Raw genomic sequence first — 22,866 nt, forward strand, 5'->3', positions numbered from 1 at the left:
CCATCCTTTTTTCCCTGGCAGCAGCAGGGTCTCTGTTTTTTAATTTTGTCTGTTCTTCAATCTTTGTGAAACAGTGATACTCTTGCATTTAAGATATTCAGTAAAATGGTCACAGAATTTATTTTAGATTTTTTTCAGCAATATTGTGATGTTTTCATTGCTAACATGCCTAAGGAAACTTGGGTTTTTTTTAAGTGTGTTTAGTGGTTTTGCACATCTGCAGGAGCACAATCCAGTCTTTGGTTTCTTAGAGACTGGGAATGTGTGTACATTTCAGCCCTTATTACCTTAAATCACTTTGCAAATATTTGGATCCTTCCCCACAAAATTCCAGTGGATTAATTTTTGTTTAGTGCAAAGCAATTTTTCACCTGTCATTGAAATTCAGCCACTGTGATGTTCTCTGGCTCTCCTTTATCTTTCCATAAAGGATTCAGGAACTTTTGGGGACAAAAATAATCACAGGGGAACAGCCAGAATCCTACATTTTCATAGCTGTTCTTGCTGAGGTGTGAAGTCTTGTACTGAGCAGGGACTTTTAGAGGACAACCTCCATCCCATATTGCCCTGAAAGGAGCAAAACTGTCCCTCACCCTCCCCTAAAACAATTGAACATAATCTTTAAAAGAAGAGGCTTAAGTCACATCATGAGTCAAGTCATGAAGGAGGGATGATAGATTTGTGTTTAATCCATGGGGCTTGGAGAAAAACATGAATTTATGTGTCCCTAACATCATCATTGCCCCATAATCCCACACATGTTCTCTTGCATGAGTAACTCACACCTCTGTGTCACCTTCCCTCTGAAACAGGACAGTGAACCTGGTTCCTCACCTGTAGCAAGGAGCTGGGCAGGGTTTCTGTTTCTCCTAGAGGCAAACCCCACATGCACAGATGACCTTCAGCCAAGAGTTTAGCTAGATTTTCACTGGCACACCATGAAAAAACCATAGCAGGACCATTCTGGTGTTTAATTAAGAGATAAACCTCAGTATGTTATTTGCCACTCTGTTGCCACCCCTGGTGTTGTATTTCACAACTTTTTGACCCATTCTGGTGTTTCTAGATGTGGAATGCAGAGTGGGGAAAAGACAAAAGTCCGTTCTAGATGAAAATTTCCCAAGAAATCATTTTGTTTTCCTTCTCTGTACATCACTTCCCATCACCCTCCTCACACGTGCACACTCAGAAACCCCTTTTTCCCAGCATGGCCTGCCCAGCATTTCCACCCACATCTGCCTCACATGGAGGAGAAAAGGCAAACCCCCACAATGGGCAGCTTCATACTTCAGGATTTTATTATTTCTTCACTTAAAATCCAAAATTTTATTCCACTGGAGGGTTTCTTTGTGCTATTTTGTTGGTTTTTTTTTTTTTTTGTACTCCAGAATTAGTGTGCCTTTTGATTCAAGTCTGCTTCACAGATGTACAGCACAAAGGACTGTGCAGTTTCCAGGCTCATTTAAGCCTTGCCTGCCGTGGTTGGGAAGCGATAAAGTTTTCAGCTTGTTGCCTTTCATCCCAAACATTCATTAACTCAGCCCTGCAGAGGTTGGGAGCACAGCTCCACCCCCTCGTGCTTAGGGAGACTGAGGTGAGAGGGCCTTTCTGAGGTGAAAGAATAACAGCAGAAATGAAATGCCAGTGTCACAGGCTCTGAATGCTGCCCCACAAAGGATGGCTGGGATCCAAATGTGCCACCTCTGTCACACTGCACCCCCAGGCAGCCCCAGCAGACAGGGTTAATCCCTTCTGGAGCTCCTCGAGGCCACTGCAGCACAGAGGAGAACATTTGCTTCCAGCTGTTTTCCTTCCAATTATTAATATTCCTGATAGTCGTAGCAGTAGTAGTAATAGTAGAATTAGCATTATTTGCTGAGTCTCAAAATATAAATAATTGATTTGGGTAATCTCTGCTCTTGTGACACTTCTTTAATGAAATGTCTTTATTGGGAGCAAAAGAATCCCATTACGAGGCGTTCATTCATTGTGGGGCGATAACAAGGAGCAGGAGATGTGATTTGTATAATCTGGTTAAATGGCTCACACTGCCTCCCCACAGCCTCCCGGGCATAATATTCCTTTGAATAAAAGTTGATTGATTTTTTTTTTTTATTTTTTTTAACTAATCTTACTCTTTTGTTAGAGCCACAAGCAGCCTGCTGCCTTCATTGTCACCCAGCACCCCTTGCCCAACACCATCACAGACTTCTGGAGGCTGGTGTTTGATTACAACTGCTCCTCCGTGGTGATGCTCAACGAGATGGATGCAGCTCAGGTGAGTGGCTCTTCATTCACTCCCTTCTCAAATCCAGGTTTGCAGGGAGTCCCTGTTGCCATTTTATTGGGTTGGGTGCCCTCCCACCCCAGTAAATAAATGAGGGGGAGCTGGAAAGTTATAGGTGATGTTTTGGGGTTTTAATGGAGAATAAGTCCATTTGCCTGGCTCTTTGTAAGCTAATTCTTATTGTAATTAACAGGGATCATAGAAGGGTTTGGTTGTGAAGGGACCTTAAAGACCACGATATTTCAACCCCCTGCCATGGCAGGGTCACCTTCCACTATCCCAGGTTGCTCCAAACCCTATCCAACCTGGCCTTGGACACTGCCAGGGGTGGGGCACCCACAGCTTCTCTGGGAATGTGGTACCAGGGCCTCACCATCCTCACAGGGAGGAATTTCTTCCTGATATCCCATCTAATCTGTCCTCCTTCAGCTTAATGCTATTCCCCTTTTTCCTATCACCCCACACCCTTCTGGAAAGTCCTCCTCCAGCCTTCCTGTAAGCCCCTTTTATGTACTGGAAAGCTGCTATAAAGTCTCCCCATTTATTATATAAATACTTTGATATAAAATTATGTAAAATATAGTTCAAAGTATCAAAAAGTTTTATATACATACTTTATATATTACAGAATTACTTTGTGTTTGCAGGCCAAAATTTCCCTCCCAAACCCACTTTCTCCCCTTTCATATTTTTGTCTCTGTTTGGTTCAGGAAAATGCTCCCTACCACAGCCCCAGGGTGCTTCATGTTTGCCTTTTTCACATGGCATTTCCAGAAGAATAAAACCAAGAGAGCTGAAATAATTTGAAGGATGGTTAATTCACCCATTACAGCCCTTGTTCAATGAGAGGAACCCTCAACAGTTGATACTTCATGGATTCATTTTTCATTTGTCTCTTCCATTTGTCTTACCACACTTGCAGGCAGTGAATTGTTGGTCTCTTGTGGATGGTGCTGGAGAAGCCAATCACCCCAGTCCTTAAGGGGGTGTCCCATCAAGGGGAGCTCAGTGGGATTCCATTCCAGCCCCAGTGACAGCTCTGTTCAGCCTGGGCTCTCCTGTGCCCTGCAGGGTCCCACCACTCTGTGAGGAGCCAGAGGTTCTCTGCATCTTCTGTTTTCCTCTTCCATCTCCTTGATTCTGCATCTTGGCATTGAATCCAGAGACAAATGTCACCTTTTTTTTTCCTGACACTTCAAAGCACAACCCATCTTTTTCTGGAAATGACACACCTTCTCACACTCACTTCTGGGAAAACACAAATCTTTCAGCCCCAGCCAGCGTTATTCTTGTGACTATCTTTCACAAAGCTTCGATTTTATTTTTTTTTTCCTAGCAAAGTTTTGCTGCTATGATGTGGTCTGTAGGCACAGAAGAGGGGATTTGGCAGTGCATGAAGTCACTTTGACAGTTTCTGTAGCACGGTGTCACCTCCCTCGAAAGTGCAGCCAATGCCAGAACACCCAGGTGGCACTGGAAGTTAAGGAGGATTTGAAAGTTTGTATTTTATGAGCTACCAGGACACTGTGAGACAGTTTGATATCACAGAATCATTTGGGGTGGAAAAGACCTCTAAGCTGATTGAATCCAACTGTTACCTCAGCACTGCCAAGGCCACCACTTATCCATGTCCCCAAGTGCTGCATCTATATGTCTTTTAAATCTCTCCAGGGATGGTGATTCCACTGCTGCTCTGGACAGCTGTTCCATTGCTTAACCACCCTTTCAGTGAAGAAATTTTCCCTAATAGCCAATCTCAGCTTCCCCTGGCACAGTTTGAAGCTGTTTCCTCTCATCCTGTCCCTTGTTCCTTGGGAAGAGAGCCCACACTTGGGGATTTGTGCAGAGTGAGAGGGTTTCCCCCCTGAGCCTCCTTTTCTCCAGGCTGAGCCCCTTTCCCAGCTCCCTCAGCCCCTCCTGGGGGCTCCAGACCCTTCCCCAGCTCTGCTGCCCTTCAGACCATACACAACCATCATGAGATTGAGCAGCCTCAAGCCCATCAATCCAGATCTCTCTGCAGGTCCTTCCTACCCTCCAGCAGATCATCAGATCCATTGTGGAGAGGAGTTTTATGGAAGAGGACTTGGCACTGTGTCTGCACTGTCCTTGCATGACAGTATTGTCATTCCCTGTTTGTTCATCAGTGCTTGATCCCAGGCTGTGCCCTGAGTACTGGGAAAAGGCACAGCACAGTATACACCTGTGTGTTTGGAGAGGTGGCCATTCACCCACCTGCTCTGGGAGAAGCAAATTTTCCATCCTAAGGAAAGGTTTCATCTTTTTCTGCTTTCCACTGCACCTTGAGGTTGTTTGCCAAAGCTCAGCTCACATCTCCCTGCCTGAGGGACAGATGCTTTGAGAGGAGATCACTAAGGCAGCTTGAAAGTCTGAAGGAAGAGTAAAGAAACCCTTCAAAGGACTTGCTTGTGTGGTCTTGGCTGGCTTGCTTAATCTTGAAAAACTAACAAGGGCAAAGATGCATAAGATTGTGTGAATATCCCACCCAATTTCAATCCTGTATGATCAAAGGAAGAACAGGAGTGCAGAATTAATGCAGCCACATGCACACGCTCCACGTTGTTGCTGGCAGTGATTGAACTTGAAAAGCTGGAGATCAAGTTCAAATGAGCATCTGGGGGTTTCAAAACTTGTACAAAATTACACTTGAAAATAGGAAGGAAAAAAAAAAGCCACAAAGAAATACAATCTTAGCAGAAACTGCTAATGAGATCTCATGCAAAATATTTTTGCGCCATGATCTATTTCCAGCCGGATTTAAAATCCTTAGATTGTAATTTGTGTGCACAGGGTGGTTTTTGTCCTTTCAACTCAGTAATGTCAGCACAAGAAAAAGACTCCCAGCCTGCTTCACAAGCTTCAGAGGTGCAGTTGTGGTTCACCCTGAAACCAGAGCAGCTCTTGTGCTCTCAGAACAAACTCAGTCTCCTTCTCCTGCTCACTGGTAGAGCCAGAAAACTAAAAAGTTCATCTTACAGAAAAAAAGAAATTCCAGTTTGTTTGAATTAAGAATAATTTTCTTGGTGCCTGTATTATTTCCTCATTTTTACCAGATCTCTATGGTTCCTATTAAATTTATCTACAGACACTAATCTTTCAATGTTCCTGTTAAATCTCTGCCTTTACAGAAGCTTCATTTGTCAGCCACCTTTCTGCACCTCTAGACCCAGAATCAAATCACTTCCAAACTGTGTTCGTACAAAAATAAAGAGGAAGAAAATTCCAGGCCCTAAAATACATTTCTTTTTTTTCTTCATATTCAGGATTTAAAATGTTTTACTAAGCTAGAATGAGATCTTGTCTGAACAAAGCCACGATATACAAATTGGTGATGGATTTTTGAGCTGGTTATAGATCCAAAATGATTTGATATGTTAATTATTAAGATTTCTGTTTGGTGTTGTGTTTTTTCCTAGCTCTGCATGCAGTACTGGCCAGAGAAGACATCCTGTTGTTATGGCCCAATCCAGGTGGAGTTTGTTTCAGCAGATATTGATGAAGATATCATCAACAGGATATTCCGGATTTGCAACATGGCCAGGGTAAGAGAGCAGAAATACTCCATTCCCAAGTTATTCTCAAAAACACATTTTGGCTCAAGGAAGAGGCAGAACCAAGGCTTGTGGTTTAGAGATGCAGAATCTCTCACCTAGGAATGAAATTCCACTGCAGCTACTTCCTTTAATTAACATTTAATCAGCCTGCATTGCTAAAGGACTCTTGGCTGAAGGCAGCAAGTGGATGATATGAGCTGAAAATCTGTATTTAAATGGTGAGCATTTTTCTGTGTGTATTTGAGAACAATTCATCACTTAGTAGCCAATATAAAGCCATCAGTATTGCAGGAAATAAACTGGGATGGTGTCAGCAGCTCTCCATCTGTCAGCTCCCAGGCAGCATCTCTGAAGACAGATGCAATGTTTACTGGCTAGACTGGGATTCCCAACTGCCACTGCTTTCCCTATAAATAAGCAACTGCCATTTCTGTAAGCAGCTCTTTGTCTGTGTCCCTCAGCCCCAGGACAGCTGAAATGATAGAAACAAAGTTTATCTGCACACTGAGCCTTGGCAATCCAGCTTCAGGGCTGCAGGAAAGGGCTTCAGCAGAGGATTTTTCTCTCATTAGTCGTTTCCCAGATTGATTATGTTTCCTTTGTTGTTCCTCTTTCGTTTTTTTTCTTGTCAGAAATGGAAGCAGGCTCTGCAAATTATATTTCCATGCAGTGTAACCCATCAGTGTCTGCATGGTCAGAGCCTGTGCAGCCGTTCAGGTGTGGCACTGCAGAGGCAACCTTGTGGTCCAGCACAAAAACTGATGAACTGGTTGGATATCAGACACCTTCCTGTGTCCCAGGGAGAGCCTGGGCTGATAAAGATGGTCAGAGCAAGGCTCTGTGCTCTCAGATGGAGCTGGCTCATGCATGCAGGCTTAGTAGGCCCAGGGAAAATGTTAAAGGTAGGCCCTGGGAAATGTTAGGCCTTATATTAACTAGATTATGTGAAACTGCATCTGTGTAGTCAGTATAGGATAAATGATATAGCTGTTAGATGTGATTAGATAGAATTATTGTTAAAGAATCATGAGAAACTATGTTAGGGGTTTGAGGGGGATCACGAGAAATCCATGCTTGGATGAAATCAATGTATACAATAGAACAATGTAAGTTTAATAATTAATATGTAAGTGATATAATGATAGAATATAAAACACATTCGGCCCAAAACCATGTTGGAGTCAGAGTTGGGTTTGTGTACCCTCTCAGAATCTCTGCTGGTCACAGTGACTCAGAGATATGTACAAGCCTCTTTTTCCCAGCCCAGCAGTCGAAGAAGGAGTCAGAATTCTTCTTTCTCGTTCTCAAGGTTGTTTATTATTTTTTATCTATAGCATTCTTTCTCTGACCTGCTGAGGTCTGTCTGGCAGGTCGGGTTGAGGCACAGTGGTGTTATCTTTTTATACTAAAAACTACATGCACATTATTTACCATAACTTCCCAATACCTATCACCTATGTTAGACAGTGAGTTTCTACCTTAAACCAATCAAAAGTGCCAACATCACCTGGAACATGGAGGCTAGGAAGAAGGAGGACAGGGCACACCCAAATTCCTCCTTCTTGGGACCCTGAGCCTCCATTCTAAAAACCTCAAAAATCTCTGTTTCACCCCATGACAAACTAACTATTATTCTACTTAAACTCTCTTGACTTGTAATTCTTCATATGAAAGTGGTAATTTGCTCCATGGGTCAAAATCAAAGTCACAGGTGTCTTGGGCTCTGTGCCAAGGTCTCTGAGCCCCCTGGGCAGGGTCCCAAGTCCTCCAGGGCAGCCAGAGGTGTGGCATTCACAGCCCTCTGAACAGAGAGAAGCTGTGAGACTCAAGCAGAGAAGGAAAACACAATTCTTATCTCGCTTGCTGTGCCTGTGTTGTGCTAAGGTAGAATGCAATATGGAGATTGTTTACCCAAAGTGAGGATGTTTTGTTCCCTTGCCCTGTCAGGGCCAGGTGTGTGTGTGTGTGGGACTGTCACAGGAGAGAGAATCAGAGATGAGTGCAGTGTGAGCAGTTGTGAGCAAGAGTGAGTGCATGCCAGATTCAGTTTAGATACAATGTACATAGCACAGTATAAGTGATTAATTGGCCTTCTGATGATGGAGTCAGATGCATCATTCTGTCTCCCCTTTGTCAGAGTCACCTTTGATTTACAATAAGAGTGTGACCGTGTTCACAGGGGTCTTAGGATGAGGGAAGAGACGAGGATTTGACTTTGTTTCAGAAGGCTTGATTTATTATTTTATGATATATATTATATTAAAACTATACTAAAAGAATAGAAGAAAGGATTTTATCAGAAGGCTGGCTAAGAATAGAATAGGAAAGAATGGTAACAAAGGCTTGTGGCTTGGACTTTCTGTCCGAGCCAGCTGACTGTGATTGGCCATTAATTAGAAACAACTAACATAGGCCAATCAAAGATCTACTTGTTGCATTCCACAGCAGCAGATAACCATTGTTTACATTTTGTTCTTGAAGTCTCTCAGCTTCTCAAGAGGAAAAATCCTAAAGAAAGGATTTTTCATAAAAGATGTCTGTGACATAAGAGGAATTCCCTGGGTTCCAAAAGTACCCCTTACACCCAGAGCTCTTACTAAAATCAAAAAATAACAGCACTTGCATAGACTCCTAATCATTCTGCCATGAAGTGAGGCTGGATGCTGACCCTGCCAGCCCTGCCCACGCTGGCTGGCCCCTGAGCAGCTCTGTGTTCAGCCGCAGGACGGGTACCGCATCGTGCAGCACCTGCAGTACATCGGCTGGCCGGCCTACAGGGACACCCCGCCCTCCAAGCGCTCCCTGCTCAAGGTGGTCAGGAGGCTGGAGAAGTGGCAGGAGCAGTACGATGGCAGAGACGGGCGCACCGTGGTCCACTGCCTGTAAGTAAGGGCTGGGAGATGTCTGTAGCCTCACGTGCTGTGGGTTGTGGAAATCTGGTGGTTTGCCAGGCTTCAGCTGGGGGGAATGGAGTTAAAGTACGTTCATGCTACTAAATTCACACACTTCTACTTCATTTATGACTTCATGTACTAGCTACATTTATAATGATCACGTCAAGTTGAATATTGTATTGCATTATCGTGTCCTGGCCCAGGGATTTTGCTGATTGCAGTGAGAGAGAGCTCCAAGAGCCCTGGTATGTTGTAGGTCTCATGTCTGTAGCACAGACAGAGCTGAAGCAGCCCTGCCATGTACCCAGCTTTGAGCACAGAGCTCCTGTGAGCCCAGAGCAGGAGTTTGCAGCCAGGGGGGGACAGGGGAGCTCCCCTTATCCCTTAGTCCTTCTATCTCTGCCCCAGTTCTACAGGTCTCCACTCCCACAGACTCACAGAATAGTTTGGGTTGGAAGGGACCCCAAACACCACTCAGTTCTAGTGGACACCTTCCACTACTCCAGGCTGCTCCAAGCCCTGTCCAGCCTGGCCATGGACATTTCCAGGGATCCAGGGGCAGCCACAGCTTCTCTGGGCACCCTGTGCCAGAGCCTCACCCCCCTCACAGGGAAGGATTCCTTCCCAATATCCCATCTATCCCTGCCCTCTGGCAGTGGGAAGCCATTCCCTGTGTCCTTGTCCAAAGCCCTCCTCCAGCTCTCTTGGAGCCCCTTTAGGCACACAAGCCCTTGAGCATCAGCCCTTACATCAGAGACCTTCCATGTGACAGGAATCTCTCCATGGGCTGTGAGCTGTGTGTGCTGTCCTTCCCCCATCCTCACCTCCTTGCCTTGTTTTGTCCCCCTGCCAGGAACGGTGGCGGCCGCAGCGGCACCTTCTGTGCCATCTGCAGTGTGTGTGAGATGATCCAGCAGCAGAACATCATCGACGTGTTCCACATAGTGAAAACGCTACGGAATAACAAATCCAACATGGTGGAGTCACTGGTAAGGCTTCTTTCTGCTCAATCCCCACCCACTGTGTGTGCAAGGGACTTCAGGGTAGGTAAAAAAAAGTCAAAATTAGTTCAGGATGAATCAAAATGAATTGGAAGATGAAGACACCAGAGTTAAAACTGGTCCTGTTTTAGCATGTTCAGTGACTCTTCCTGCTTCTCCTTCTGAGAACAGGGGATGCCCTGGCAGAGTGATGGACACTGTGTCCCATGCCCAGCTGCCTCAGGAGGTCAAACCCCACAGAGCTGTCACCATGGCTGTGGGAAGAGTGGGATTTGTCCTCCTGTCCATGCAGGGAATTGTCCTCCTGTCCAGCCCAGTGCTGGGTGCTGTGACACATCTTGAAACCAGGGAAGGAGAATAGTCCAGCCTCAGGCCTGGCTCCATGCAGCCCAGGAGATTAAACTGTCCTGAATTCAGTCATCTCCATCCATCACTCTGAGCTCGTGCCTCAAAAGCAACACGTGCAGTGAGGGCTGGAGGCAAATAATGAATGGTCCAGACTGGGGCTGTCTCTTTGAGTGCTTTTCTCTGCCTTTGATGACACCATCTCCCAGCCACGCTTGCTCAGGATCACTCAGAAACACAACCAGTGTTTGCCTGCTCCTGCCAAAGGCTATAAGAAAGAGGGAGGAGGTATTTTTGCTTGTAGAACGAGGCTCTGAGGAATTTTCCCACATCCTAATGCCATTCCTTTGTGTCCTCTCTTTCAGGAACAGTATAAATTTGTATACGAGGTTGCACTGGAATACTTGAGTTCCTTTTAGCCCAGCCAAGGGAGGGGACCCCACGATGTGCCAGACCCCAAACTCTGGTGGATGCTTCTCCCCTGTCCCACACTGGAAGGCAGTAACAAGTGTGGGGAGGAAAACTTCTCCTGCCTTCCCAGCAAGAGACTGAGGTTGCAGAGACCTCGCTGGAAGGAGGAGGCGATGCCTGTGTGTGCTGCTGCCTGCTTTCTATGGGAACATCTACTGCTTCTTAAATAACTTACTGTAAAAATTAGCAACATGGAGACAGGCTGAAAGACTGGACTTTCTAATCCCCTCTGACTTCTCTCCTCTTTTGGATTGTGTTTTTGTTCTGCTTGCTGCAGACTGGGGAAGGAATGAAACCCTTAGGAAATTATCTTTTAAATGTCTCCTTTTTAATTTATAATTTTGTTCTCAAATCCCAGCCTTTTAATTTTTTAATTTCATGCAGCAGTCATTTGGGAAAAATGAGATAGCCATAGGGGATACATGAAATGTTTCATTACAATTTGTCTACCTTATCTGTTTCCTTTTATTTGTTTTTCCTAATGAAAAGGCCAACACACACACACATACACACAAAAAGACTATGCTGGAATTCTCTTCCCAAATGTAGTCCCTTTAAACATGAAAATAGATGGTGGAGATGAGAAGCTGTACATGGATCCACTGCCTCCACAGAAATATTTCCTCCCAGTTTCTGCTCAACTTCAGGGCTGTGCATGACCCAGTTCCATCCCTCTGGTCTGTGTCCTTTCACTGCTGGTGAAGCTGTTGAGGAGTTTCCCAGCCACTTGGAGACCTGAAGGTTAAATAATTCCATCAAAAAAATGGCATTCATCTGGCAACTTTGGTGACTTGGTTACCACATTTCCCAAGTATTAGCTGGGGTGCAGTGTGTCTCTGACAAACAGGGTATGAAGTAGTTATTATTGCTCATATACAATGTATGACTATTTTTTATTTATTATTTGTATTGCTGTAGAGCTTAGGACCCCTAGTCACTCCAGGACCCTGCTGAACCAGGCACAGTGCAGGCAGACAGCAAAGAAAGTTCCTGCTCAAGAGTTTTGAAGTCTGAAGGTTCTTAAAATTTGGTTTGGCCAAGATTTCCTCACTATTTCCAAGCCCTACAAGCTTCAAAGTTGTAACCCATTGGAGCTGTAGGAAAGGTGATGTACATACACAGAAACCTGTTCTGACACCTGTAAAGAGAAGCATTAGCCCAGCACAGCAACTTCTCTTCCCAAGCAAAACAGCTTTTGTTTTATTCTGCAAAAATGCCTGTGCAAGTCTCCTTCTCTGAAACAAACACCAGCTGTGTTTTGCCAAGGTTGTGGACCTCATTCTGACTTCTTAGCAGCCAAGAAATTGCTTTTCTGCAAAAGTATGTTTAAGTAGGTAATCGCTAAGGTCTGCAGGGTAATCTTGGGGAAAAAAATAATTGAATGAGCAAGGCTTTACAATAATTAGTATTTCAATTTAGCCATTTATTTATCTTGAGGGTGTGGGGATATAAGGTTTCTCTGTGTGTAAAATGGATTCTGGGGTGTAGGTTCTCTAAATTCAAACTTGCTAAAAGATAGACTGAAGGTAAGAGTTGAAGGAAACTCCAATTTTCTTATCAGGCTGCTGGGAGGTCTGTCCTGGCACAGAGCATGCCAGAAGTACAAAATATTTTGCTGATTCTGTCTGTGAATTCAAAAGGCACCTCCACTTCATGGTCATTCTTACTTCAATAGTCACAGCCTCACCTTGACCAGGAGGGGTGGAAATGAAATCTGGCAAAGGCAGCTCTCAACTCAGCCACAAACCAGTACCCAACCAAACCACTGCCATCCACCAGGACCTGCACCAGCCATGGGAGGATGTTTCATTAATACCCCTCCTGACAAGTGAAGGATGCTGAGCCACCTGGGGTTTCTCTAAGGAGCTTTGGATTCTTGGTTTTAATACCATGAAGGTCTTAACTGATCATGAACCACCTTCTCACAGGAGCCTCTGTGCTGTTTCTGGTTGGTCCTTTCTGTTGCCTGCAAAAAAATCATGAAATCAACTTTAGTTCCAGTTGGGGCTGTCAAGTGACTGGTCTGAATTGTTGGGTTTTTTTTTTTTATTTATGCAACAACACAATTCAGCAGGAAAAATAACTAGAAGGCAAAGTGAAACTATGGGATAAAAGTGAGAGGAAAAGAAAAGTATTGGTGTTTTGATTACAGGTGGTTGGGTGGAACAGTGTAGGTCAGGTGTTGGGAGAGAAATAGGAAGAGGGAATTCTAATCCCAGGATGGGATTTTTTAACAACTGCCTAGGTATGAAGAAACTATAGGTCAGCAAAGTGGTTTTGACTCTGCTGACTCCAGAAAGCCAAGGGGAACCACTCCCTGTGGATACTATGGAAATATTAATTAGTAATTAGCATTCTGTTAATTTTGCATAGAAGGCAGCACAGTGACAGGTCTCCCTCGTGACTTAGGGGAGTGAAGCCAGCACCAAGGGTGACAGCTGGGATAAGGGAGCAGGGAGGTAAAGAAATGCCACTATCACTGAGGTGTGAAGTGTGGGAGGTAATTTAGGCTTAACTTCAAAGCAAGTGGATTGAAATGCCAGTGTTAAGCCCACAGGAGGGGTGTGTGAGTGAGGGGAAGGAGGTGTGGGATGAGCAGAGCAGCACTGGCAGTGCAGTGCTTTAGGGTCTGGAGGTGGGTTTGGATGTGTTTTATGGTATGAAAAACACTACTAAAGGGTCAGGTACCTCTATCAGCTGGCCCACAGCAACTCCCTGTGTGCTCAGCCCTCTGCAAAAGCCAAGTGCTGTTGGCACAAACTGCAGGGAAGGATATTTAAGCGAAATTTTACGTTTTATAGGAGCTCGATGCAAATGTTGGTTCCCACAGCCCAACTGTTAGTCACAGCTTATTATGTGGCCACTCAACCATGTGTCTGAACTTCCTAATGTCCAGCCTAAAACCCATATGGAAAGATGCTCAGCAGACACTGCAGATTGGGTTGCCAAATTGTTATAAATTCCTGCAGTTACAGTGCTTTTGGGGGACTGACCCAGCTCCAGTCTGTGTTGGCTCAGGGATCTTCATGCTGTTCATCCCTGCACAGTGCATATATGCCAAGTGTGAATTAATGATGAAGGGAATTGTGTGGAAAAGCTCACTTTAAATCACTTTATTACCTTGAGGTTGTTTAAACCCTAGAGAACAGCCCATAGTGAAGTAGGTAATGTGTTTGAAGCAAGATTATGGGGTGATGGGTTTGTTTTCATGGGGAAAGAAAGGAATTATGAGATGAGATAAAGGAGGTTTTCTCACTCCTGGAAGGATTAATAGTCAGTGTGAGCTTTTCAGCCTAAGCATCCCCTGCTGTGGATGAAAAGTGATAATGTGCAGTAAAAAAAAAAGGTGAATTCCTCAATGACTGAATCTTAGGCTGGAAAAAATATCATATTGACAATATTTGAATGGACATAATGAAGATGAACCTATTCCCATGGAGACATCCTTCAGAGGTGAGGGGGAACTGTTTGTGATAGCACAGAGTTGCTGTAAAGTTTGGTCTGGGATACAAGGAAGTAGAAACAGATGGTTTGGGGTCACTCCCTCATAGAGGGGTAACCAACATCTTAAATTATTATTGGTGTAACTGCAGCAATGAATTCCACTGGTTATCAGGAGTTTCTGGCCTTTTATTCTGAAGGTGTAAACTCCCTGGTGGGGGAAAAAAAAACTCCAGTAGCCACATGGATCCCACAGTAGTAAGTTTAAGCCTGTGGGTGCTAGAGTGGCTTTTCCATTTACTTTCCACAGCCCATTTAGCAGCAGTTTGTGGGATTTCCCTTGGGAATCTCAAGCCAGGGGTTTCTGGTCACTGCTCTTGGTGTGCTGTAGAGTCAGAGGAAGGAGAGAGGCTCCTGCAGCAGGTGGTTCAGGAGGCAGTTAAACCAGTTTCCATCAGGAAGAGAAGGGAAGGGGAAGAAATCTCCTTTGGGAGAAACCAAATATTGGAGGAGAAGGCAAATGAAATGGATCCTGAAGCAGGTAGGAAATTTGCACCTTGCTCTCTCTCTCTCTCATTCTTGCACAGCTGCTCTCATCTCACTCTCCTGAGTTCCTGCCAAGATCATAAAAAACACATAATGTCACATTCCCTGCTGTGGAGATGGAGCACTCGGAGTGTGACAGAGGGAATAAATCCTGAGGGACAAAGATAAAAGAAGATTTGCTCAAGAGAGGAATCTTCAAATATGAGGTGCTTCTATCTGTCACACTTGCAGAATTTTTAGTAAAGTCACAGAGCAGTGCACAGTCCTGGCATGGTCCTGGATGGGCAATGTGGTGGAAAAGTTCCCCTTGGAAAACTTCATTGTCCTGTAATAAATGTGAGCAATCAGCTCCATGATGTTGGCAGCACAGTTAATTTTTGTGATCACTCCAGCCACTGAAAGGGGCATCTCAAAACCTTGGTGTGAAACTGCTGCATTTTCATTTGACGATCTTTAATTTGTGTTAAGTGTACAAAAGACAGTCAACCCCTTTTTTTTTTTTTAGGAAAATAAAAGGGGCCGTGTGGCAAAAGTGGCAGCATTTATTCAGCGTAACCACTGCCATTGGGTCAAAAATTCCATATTCCTGCTGTGTGAGGGCAGAACAAAGCACTGCAGCTGCCCTGCCCAGACAGAGGAACAGGAGGAGCCAGCTAAGTCAGAGAGAAAGATGTGAGCAATGAGGATTCTGTTAACCCTCCTGTGCTCCTGCTTATTTAGATTGCAGTCTTCTATAGCCATACATACATAATATACAATTTCAATGCAAGTGCTCTTTCTTTCCCTGCTCCCAAAAATACCTCCAGCTCTTTTTCCTCGAGGGTGAGCCAACAGCACAGCGAGCAAAGCCCAATTTCTGCCGTTTTGGCAAGGACCACAAGGAAAATCCATCATGTGTTATCTGTTCATTGACTTGGAAAAGGTATCAATCATCTCCCTCATATGCATACTTGAAGAATGTACAATTTGCTCAAACTGTCAAGTGGAATCATACATTTTCATATACCACCAAATCCTGGTGGTACAGAGTGTGATGGAAAGAAAAAAAAGAGGCAAAAAATTGCTGACTTCCAGTGACCTCTAGTCTATAACCACTAACTGCTGTGTTAAAATATTTTAAAAGTTTCCCTTGTAAAAAAAAAAAATAAACTATGCTCAGAATATCCTACAGTTTAATGTTGGACTAGCAGAATGTGAAAACCTGGCAGCTTTTCCAGTTTATAAAAACATGAGGGATCTAAATCAGTCTTTCCATCCTCATCCCAGTTCATGCAGCAGATTTTCCACCACTATTCTGTTTTCAACCTGAGCCTTAAAAGACAAACTAATGCAGCAGACTGAATGCCAGATGCTGGTGTTCCCATAGTGTTTCCTGGCAGGGGGGAAAAAAATTTAAAAGCATGAAAAGGGAAAAGAACAAGCTAAAATGGTTTTTCTTGGAATTTAATTCAATCAGCTGCTTCTGAGCAGTATAAACATGAGCCAGTCCATGGCCCTCTGGAGGTACAGGGTGAAGATGCTGTTGATGTCCCTTAGAGACCAATCCTGGTATTTTATATATAGGTACCCAAGAGCTACCTATCTATGAAATATCAGGATTGGTCCTGATATTAGTGGTTCCTTTAGTGGAGGCAATTGTCACAGAAGTGTCTCAGCAGAGATCTGTTCCCCTGAAATGCCACCCTTTGGGACACCCTGTGAGACACCTCAAGTGTGTTGCATTGGATGGATTTCCTTGTGTGAGTACATCATCTTTCAGTGAGGAAATCCCCAGGAACTCTTCTTTGTGTGAAATAATGGAAAGGAGAATGTTTTGGGGGATGGAAGAGGAAGTGGGGCCAGCACTTTACAAGCTTTCATGAATTTAGGTACTCTGAGACTCCCCAGGACAAACACTGCTCAGTGTTTCACATTGCTGACAGTCAAACCAAACTTCATGTGCTGGACTTCCACGTACCTGGAGCAGAACTGGAATTACCCCCTCACTGCCCCTCTTGCCCTTTCTTGCATTGCCAGCATTTAAACACTGTACTTCTATGCCAAAAGTTTGAGCTGCATCCTTAACACCCCCCTTAACCCAGCCCGACTAACCGCAGTGACAAAATTCACTCCCACCCTGATTTAATCTCCTGTGGGCACCCAGATGTGCCAGCATCGCTTCTTGCCAGCCTTGTCCCCTCCTGAGAGGGCAGTGGCTGCCTCTGGCTGAGCAGTGTGCCATCCCAGCTCCTTGGATGTGTTTTTGGGCAGGGAGGAGTGCTGCATGAGAGGAGTCTCTGCTGACGCGGTGCCGCCCCCTCTGCTCCCCCTCGGCCTTTATGGATTACTGGTGAAACTCACTTGTACAGTTTGGATGTTTGATAGATAAAGCACGTATGAAAAAAAAAAAAGGAAAAAAATATAAATACAAAACTCTCAACACTGTGCATTCAGTGTCTTTTCTTTCTAGCTTAAAAGAAGGAAAGTAAATAATGTCAAGTCAATGAATATCAGATATATTTTTTGACTGTACATTACAGTGAAGTGTAATCTTTTTTTTACAACTGCGAGTCCATCTTATTTATTCTTGTAAATGTTCCCAGACAATGTTTGTAATATGGGCTGTGTTGCAAATCCATAAAATAAATCTGTGATCTGAGATTAATGTTTTACTAAGAGACTCTTGTACTTGTGCCTTTTCTTTGGACTTAGAGGAGGCAAGGCATTGTGAGCAACACTGCTGGAAATGATGGGGTGATTGCATGACAAAAAATAAGACCAGCATCTTGTCACAGTGATGGGCTTTGCATCATGGTTGTCATTCAGGAGATGAAGAGCAAAAAAGAGAATTCAGCAGGCACTTCAGCCTAGCTGCAGATTTTGTGTCAGTCCTCTCAGAGAGCCTGTGGATGTGAGCTAAGTAGTTTTGAAAATTACAGTCTTAGCAGCATGGATTAGAGCAAAACATGTTTTTGCAACTTTTTCTCTCTAACAGGTATTACTGTATTGTTTCCTTGGTACTCAGTGCTGAATGACAATTGCTGATAGGTTCCTGAGATTTTTCTGGTAGTTTCTACAGATGGACTGTGCTGGCTCAGCTGAGGTAGAGTTAATTCCCTTCCCAGAGGCTGGTTTGGGGCTGGGGTTTGGGTTTGTGCTGAACACAGGGTTGATAATACAGATATTTTTGTTATTGCTGAGCAGGGATTGCACAGAGCCAAGGGCTTTCCTCGGACAGTCAGCTGGAGGCTGGGAGGAGACATAGCCAGGCCAGGTGACCCAAACTGACCAAAACCAAGTGCCAGACCATGTGACATCGTGCATGAAGTGGAGGAGGAAGAAAGAAAAGGGGAATATTTGGAGAAATGGTGTTTTTCCTCCCAAGTAACCAATTAGTGTGACGGGGCCCTGCTCTCCTGAGGATAGTTGAACCTGCCCAGCCATGGCAATGAGGAATGAACTCCTTGTTTAGTTTTCTCCTTGCTTGCACAGCTTTAGATTTCCCTGTCTTTATCCCAACCCACAATCTTTCTGGCTTTTACCCTTCCCATTCTCTCCCTGATCCAGCTGGAGGGGGGTGAATGAGTGGCTGTGTGGGGCTTGGCTGTTGCTGGGACTAAACCATGACAAAGAATCATAGAAATCACAGAATCCTGGAATGTCCTGAGCTGGGAGGGACCCCCAGAATCACCCAGGGCAGCCCCAGCCCTGCCCAGACCCCCCAACAGCCCCACCCTGGGCATCCCTGGCAGCTCCTGGAGCTCTGGCAGCCTCGGGGCCGTGCCCATTCCCTGGGCAGCCTGGGCAGTGCCAGCACCCTCTGGGGAAGAGCCTTTCCCTGGTGTCCAGCCTGAGCCTCCCCCAGACAGTTCTGTCCCATTTTATTGAGCCTTGCCACTGGTGACAGCACTGAAGAGCTCGGAGCTGCCCCTCCTCTGCTCCTTGTGAGGATGCTGAAGGCCTCAGTGAGGTCTCCCCTCATCTCCTCCTCTCCAGGCTGAACAAACCAAGGGACACAGACACAGAAGGGATTTTGTGCAGGTGTTTTGTGCTGCCAGCCCCAAACAGTGGATATGGGTGTCAGCAGTGAGTGTTTTCACACGTTTCCTAGCACACATTTCCCCTGTGTTCATCAACAGATGTCCAAGGCAGTGCTTGGCCCCTTCAGCCAGTGCAGTCGATTGTAGCAAAGGCAGCAGATGAGGCTGCCCTGCTCTAAAAACCTCTTCATTTCAAGAACACAAGCAGGAGTGCATCAAGATTCACAGCTTAGGGTGTCAAAACAGTAGACTCTAGCCATGCTTCACCTGTAGAACCCAGCTGTGGTAAGAATTGTTGTCCATTACTGGGAAAAAAAAACCTAAACAACAAAATAAGTCTTATTAACAAGAATACATAGTTCTTGTTTTTGTTAGAGGACTTGGAGTCAATGATCCTTGTGGCCCCTTCCAACTCAGGCTTATTTATGATTAAAGCACTGTACATGTACCTTGGAAGTGTAATTTATTATTCCTTCCTGTATCCTTATTTTCTTTTGAAAAGATTTCATTTTAATTCTTCATTGGTATGAAAAAAGCTGTTTCTGCCCTGGGTGTTTGGCTCAGATTGGGTGTTTTGCTTTTTTTATTGGCCTGATGAAGCAAATTCCCCATCTTAATTGTGGTGAACATTCAGATACAACTGTTTGTTTAAAGAGTTCATTATAATGAGGTCAGACTGTAAGAAACCCTTCAGAGTTATTGTTACACCAGGGAGAGTATTAAAAGAAGTTGATACCAAAAAAAAAAGCTCCTCACTGAACTGTCAGACTGAGGGGAAGTTTTACTGAGAGTCCCAACTGTGTGTAACAGATACACAGTGATTAATTACAGTTCAGCTTGGCACTTCATCCAAAATATTTTGCTGACACTTGATATTAACAACAGGTTGCATTTAGGGAAGGTAAACAGCAGAGACAGCTCTGTCATATTCCAGATGGTCTTCTAAAAACCAGCCCTGAGAAACAGCCCTAGATTCACCTTTCTGTCCCCTCATCTGCCCAGCACAAGGATAACAATGGCATAAAGCTGCTGGGGAGGACAGGACAGATGGAAAAGCCCAAAACCCACAGGGGCTCAAAGTGCTCCACGCCCTGTTCCTGTGGCTGTGCTGAGGTGTGCCAAGGTGTGAATCCACAGGGCTCAAAGTGCTCCACACCCTGTTCCTGTGGCTGTGCTGAGGTGTGCCAAGGTGTGAATCCACAGGGGTTCAAAGTGCTCCACACCCTGTTCCTGTGGCTGTGCTGAGGTGTGCCAAGGTGTGAATCCACAGGTATTTCATCCAGGTCAGCCCCTGCTTTTCCATCCATCCCCTTGGCAGCCAGGGTCCTGTCCTGCTCCTGCTGCAGGCTCTGCCAGCTTTGACAAACACTCTCTGCCTGAGCTGCAGATCTTTGTCTCACAAGCTGAACCTTTAAATGCCAGCTCCCACACTGAGCTGAGCATGCAGCTGTTGTTTTCCAGCAGACTCCAAAGCTGGGATTTACTAGATTTGGTTGCTTATGTGATAGTTAGAAACACTAAATTGTTTAGATTGGAAAAGACCTTTAAGACCCTCAAGTCCAACCATTGCCACAGCACTGCCAAGGCCACCACCAATCCATGTCCCCAGGTGCCACATCCACATGGCTTTTAAATCCCTCCAGGCATGGTGACTCCATCAGTGCTCTGGGCAGCCTTTTACAGGATTTAACAACCCTTGTCCTGGAGCAATTTTTCCTAATTTCCAATCTAGGCCTCCCCTAGCACAACCTCAATGCCATTTCCTCTTGTCCTATCACTTGTTACACTGGAGAAGACACCAAGTTGTCCAGCCCTAGAGAAGGAACACAAAAAATGACCTTGATGGTGAGAAAAGGTCTCTCCAGAGGGTGAGTCTGTCTTGGATAAAGGCATAGGGGCTGGACTGTCCCTTGGATGGGCCTGTTGTGCTCCACTGTTTAAGTTAGCTCAGGGACAAACACCAATTTGAGCAGCTAATTTTGGGATGGCTGCAGTGAGATGTGAGGTGTTCCCTTATCAATAGATACCTGCAGGAAAGTGACCTATGCCATAAATTAAATGGCATAAAGACAGAAGGAACAGATTTAATGCTTCTTGTTTGTGCTTGGAAAATCTTCTGATCTATCTTGGCCATTTCAGGTTCTCTTCTTCTTTTGTTGACTCACATATTTGAAAAACAATTAAAAAATCTCTTTTATTTATATAACTTACTATTTATTTTATGATATCAACTTAAAATTCTACTCCGTGTTAATTTTACTGTGATAGAACTTTAATTTGCACAAGCTGAACCAAATAAAAAGACTTTTAGTCTTCCTTGTAATGACCTTGTTTCCTTGTGAGTTATTTCTGTGTCTATTTGGGAGTGTATCATATTTCTAACTAAGAGTGTTTTTATAAATGGCTTGTAAAGGTTTATCCATAAAGTGTTTATATATATATATATAGTGAATCAGTAGCTACAGGGCTTTTATGTTACAGGTCAATGGGGTTACTTAAAAGTCTGTAACATTTACTGATGTGTTTATAAACACTGATAATGTACTCTTTATGCCCAAACCAATATAATATTTATAGCCCTTTATTAGTGCATTGTAAATGATAGACTGTTAAGATAAACTATAACCTGGTGGAATTTTCAGCAACGTGGTGAAATAGTTTTTTTTTATTGCATATATAAATGGTTGTCTCTAAAACAACTGTGAGAGACAGCCTGGCTCGCATAGAAAAATCAGTGAAACATACAGAACCTGATTCTGGAGGATAGATAAACCCAGAAGTTTCCAGCAATAATCTTCTTAGCAGGATGAATGTGATCCTTGGTTGTGTAGGATCAGGAGACTGAAGAGCTTGTACTAAATACCCTTTTATTTGAAATTTCCAGAGGTGTTCCTGGGAGCATCCTTGCCCTCATGTATCATGGCTGAGTGTGCTGAGCAGGTGGGAGAAGGCAGCAGTCATTTCCTGAGCCTGTTGCAATGGAAACACTGAGTTCAGCTCTCAGATTCACTATGGATTTACCACTGCTTGTTGAGAAAATCATGGTGGTGGTACACAAAAGGATGAGTTTACAATGTCCTTTCCTGGTCCAGTACCTGAGCATGGGATATCACAATTGTGAGGTGATACCTGGATGGATTTTTCTCCCAAGAAATGACCTGAATTTGAACTTGGCTCAGATTTTTCCATCCATACAGTCCTTGTAGGGCTTCTAACCCTCCAGCTGAGCATGCCAAGAGCACAGACAAGAAAGAATCTCCATTCAGGATTGGCACAACCCAGCTCTGTGCATCATGTGTTTGGAGATGAACCTGTTTGCCCAGGGAAGTGACTGTGTGTGTCTCTGTGTGTGTTTGTGTGTGTGCACTCACCTGTATCCTCTCACCAACCTGCCCTAGTGCACCCCACTTTTTGCAGGGGCATTGGATTAGGTGGCCTTTAAAGGTCACTTCCAGCCCAAACTATTCAATGATTCTGTTACCTCCTGCCAAAAGCTGAGCATCTGAACCCAGCGTGGCTGCAAATCTCTATCAGCAGAGATCACACAGCCCAGAGTGCTGACAATGAAAGAATGGCTTGTCTAGGAAAATGCTGGTGGATGTGCAAAGATCCAAAATTATTGTTTATTCTGGTGCTATAGGAACAATCTTGCAAAGAAAAATAGGCTCTGACAAAGGAGGTAATGAGCAACCCCAGTTCTCTGTGCCTGTGTGTGTACATGCAGTTGAATTATAATTGCACCACGTGGCTGAACGTGCACATTCACCCCTTGTAAGCAGCCAGTTCCCAGCTCAGCCTGTACCAGGAGAGCATCACAACACGTGATACTGGCTCCTGACTCACTTGGGATGTGAAGGATTAGCTGTGGCCTGAGTCAAAATTAATATCAAAATCCCAAATAAGCACCTGGTTTGCTTTGTGTCTGCTCTGGATCCTAAGGAAATTGCTTTTTTTTTTTTTTTTCAGAAGTTGTGTGTAGAAATTATGTTGCTTTTTATGGATTTGTTTTTTTGCTTATTCCATACCAAATGTTGCACTGTCTCCATTGCTGCAGACAGAAACTTTGTTGAAGAATTTTGAGGGGTACAGGGGAAAGGTTGGTTTGATGTTTGGGGAGGGATTTATTCCTTCCAGTCATGTAACACACCCTGTAACCCATCAGCACAACTCTGAGAGCTTCTGCTTCCTCTTGTGCTGCTGAAAAAAGAGCCAAGTGCCACTATTCTGGTTTAGTAACATTTTTATACCAAAGTCTAGAGCCTGAAAGTATTTTATAATAAATGAGACCTG

At 44.4% G+C, this 22,866-nt stretch overlaps 1 protein-coding gene across 9 annotated transcripts in view; it reads left to right on the forward strand.

The window, feature by feature from the left end:
- PTPRT (protein tyrosine phosphatase receptor type T) overlaps positions 1-17,214 on the forward strand; it is a 488,934-nt gene extending 471,720 nt beyond the window's left edge. For all 9 annotated transcript variants that reach the window (XM_077187379.1, XM_054644473.2, XM_077187382.1 and 6 more), the window contains 5 exons: positions 2,147-2,278; positions 5,722-5,847; positions 8,578-8,741; positions 9,607-9,742; positions 10,465-17,214. In XM_077187379.1, coding sequence (XP_077043494.1) covers positions 2,147-2,278; positions 5,722-5,847; positions 8,578-8,741; positions 9,607-9,742; positions 10,465-10,518 — 612 coding nt within the window. In that variant the 3' untranslated portion in view covers positions 10,519-17,214. The remainder of the gene's footprint in view (positions 1-2,146; positions 2,279-5,721; positions 5,848-8,577; positions 8,742-9,606; positions 9,743-10,464) is intronic.
- Positions 17,215-22,866: the final 5,652 nt, after the last annotated feature.

The sequence above is a fragment of the Agelaius phoeniceus genome, chromosome 17 (genome assembly GCF_051311805.1).
Source record: "Agelaius phoeniceus isolate bAgePho1 chromosome 17, bAgePho1.hap1, whole genome shotgun sequence".
Classification (NCBI taxonomy): domain Eukaryota; kingdom Metazoa; phylum Chordata; class Aves; order Passeriformes; family Icteridae; genus Agelaius; species Agelaius phoeniceus.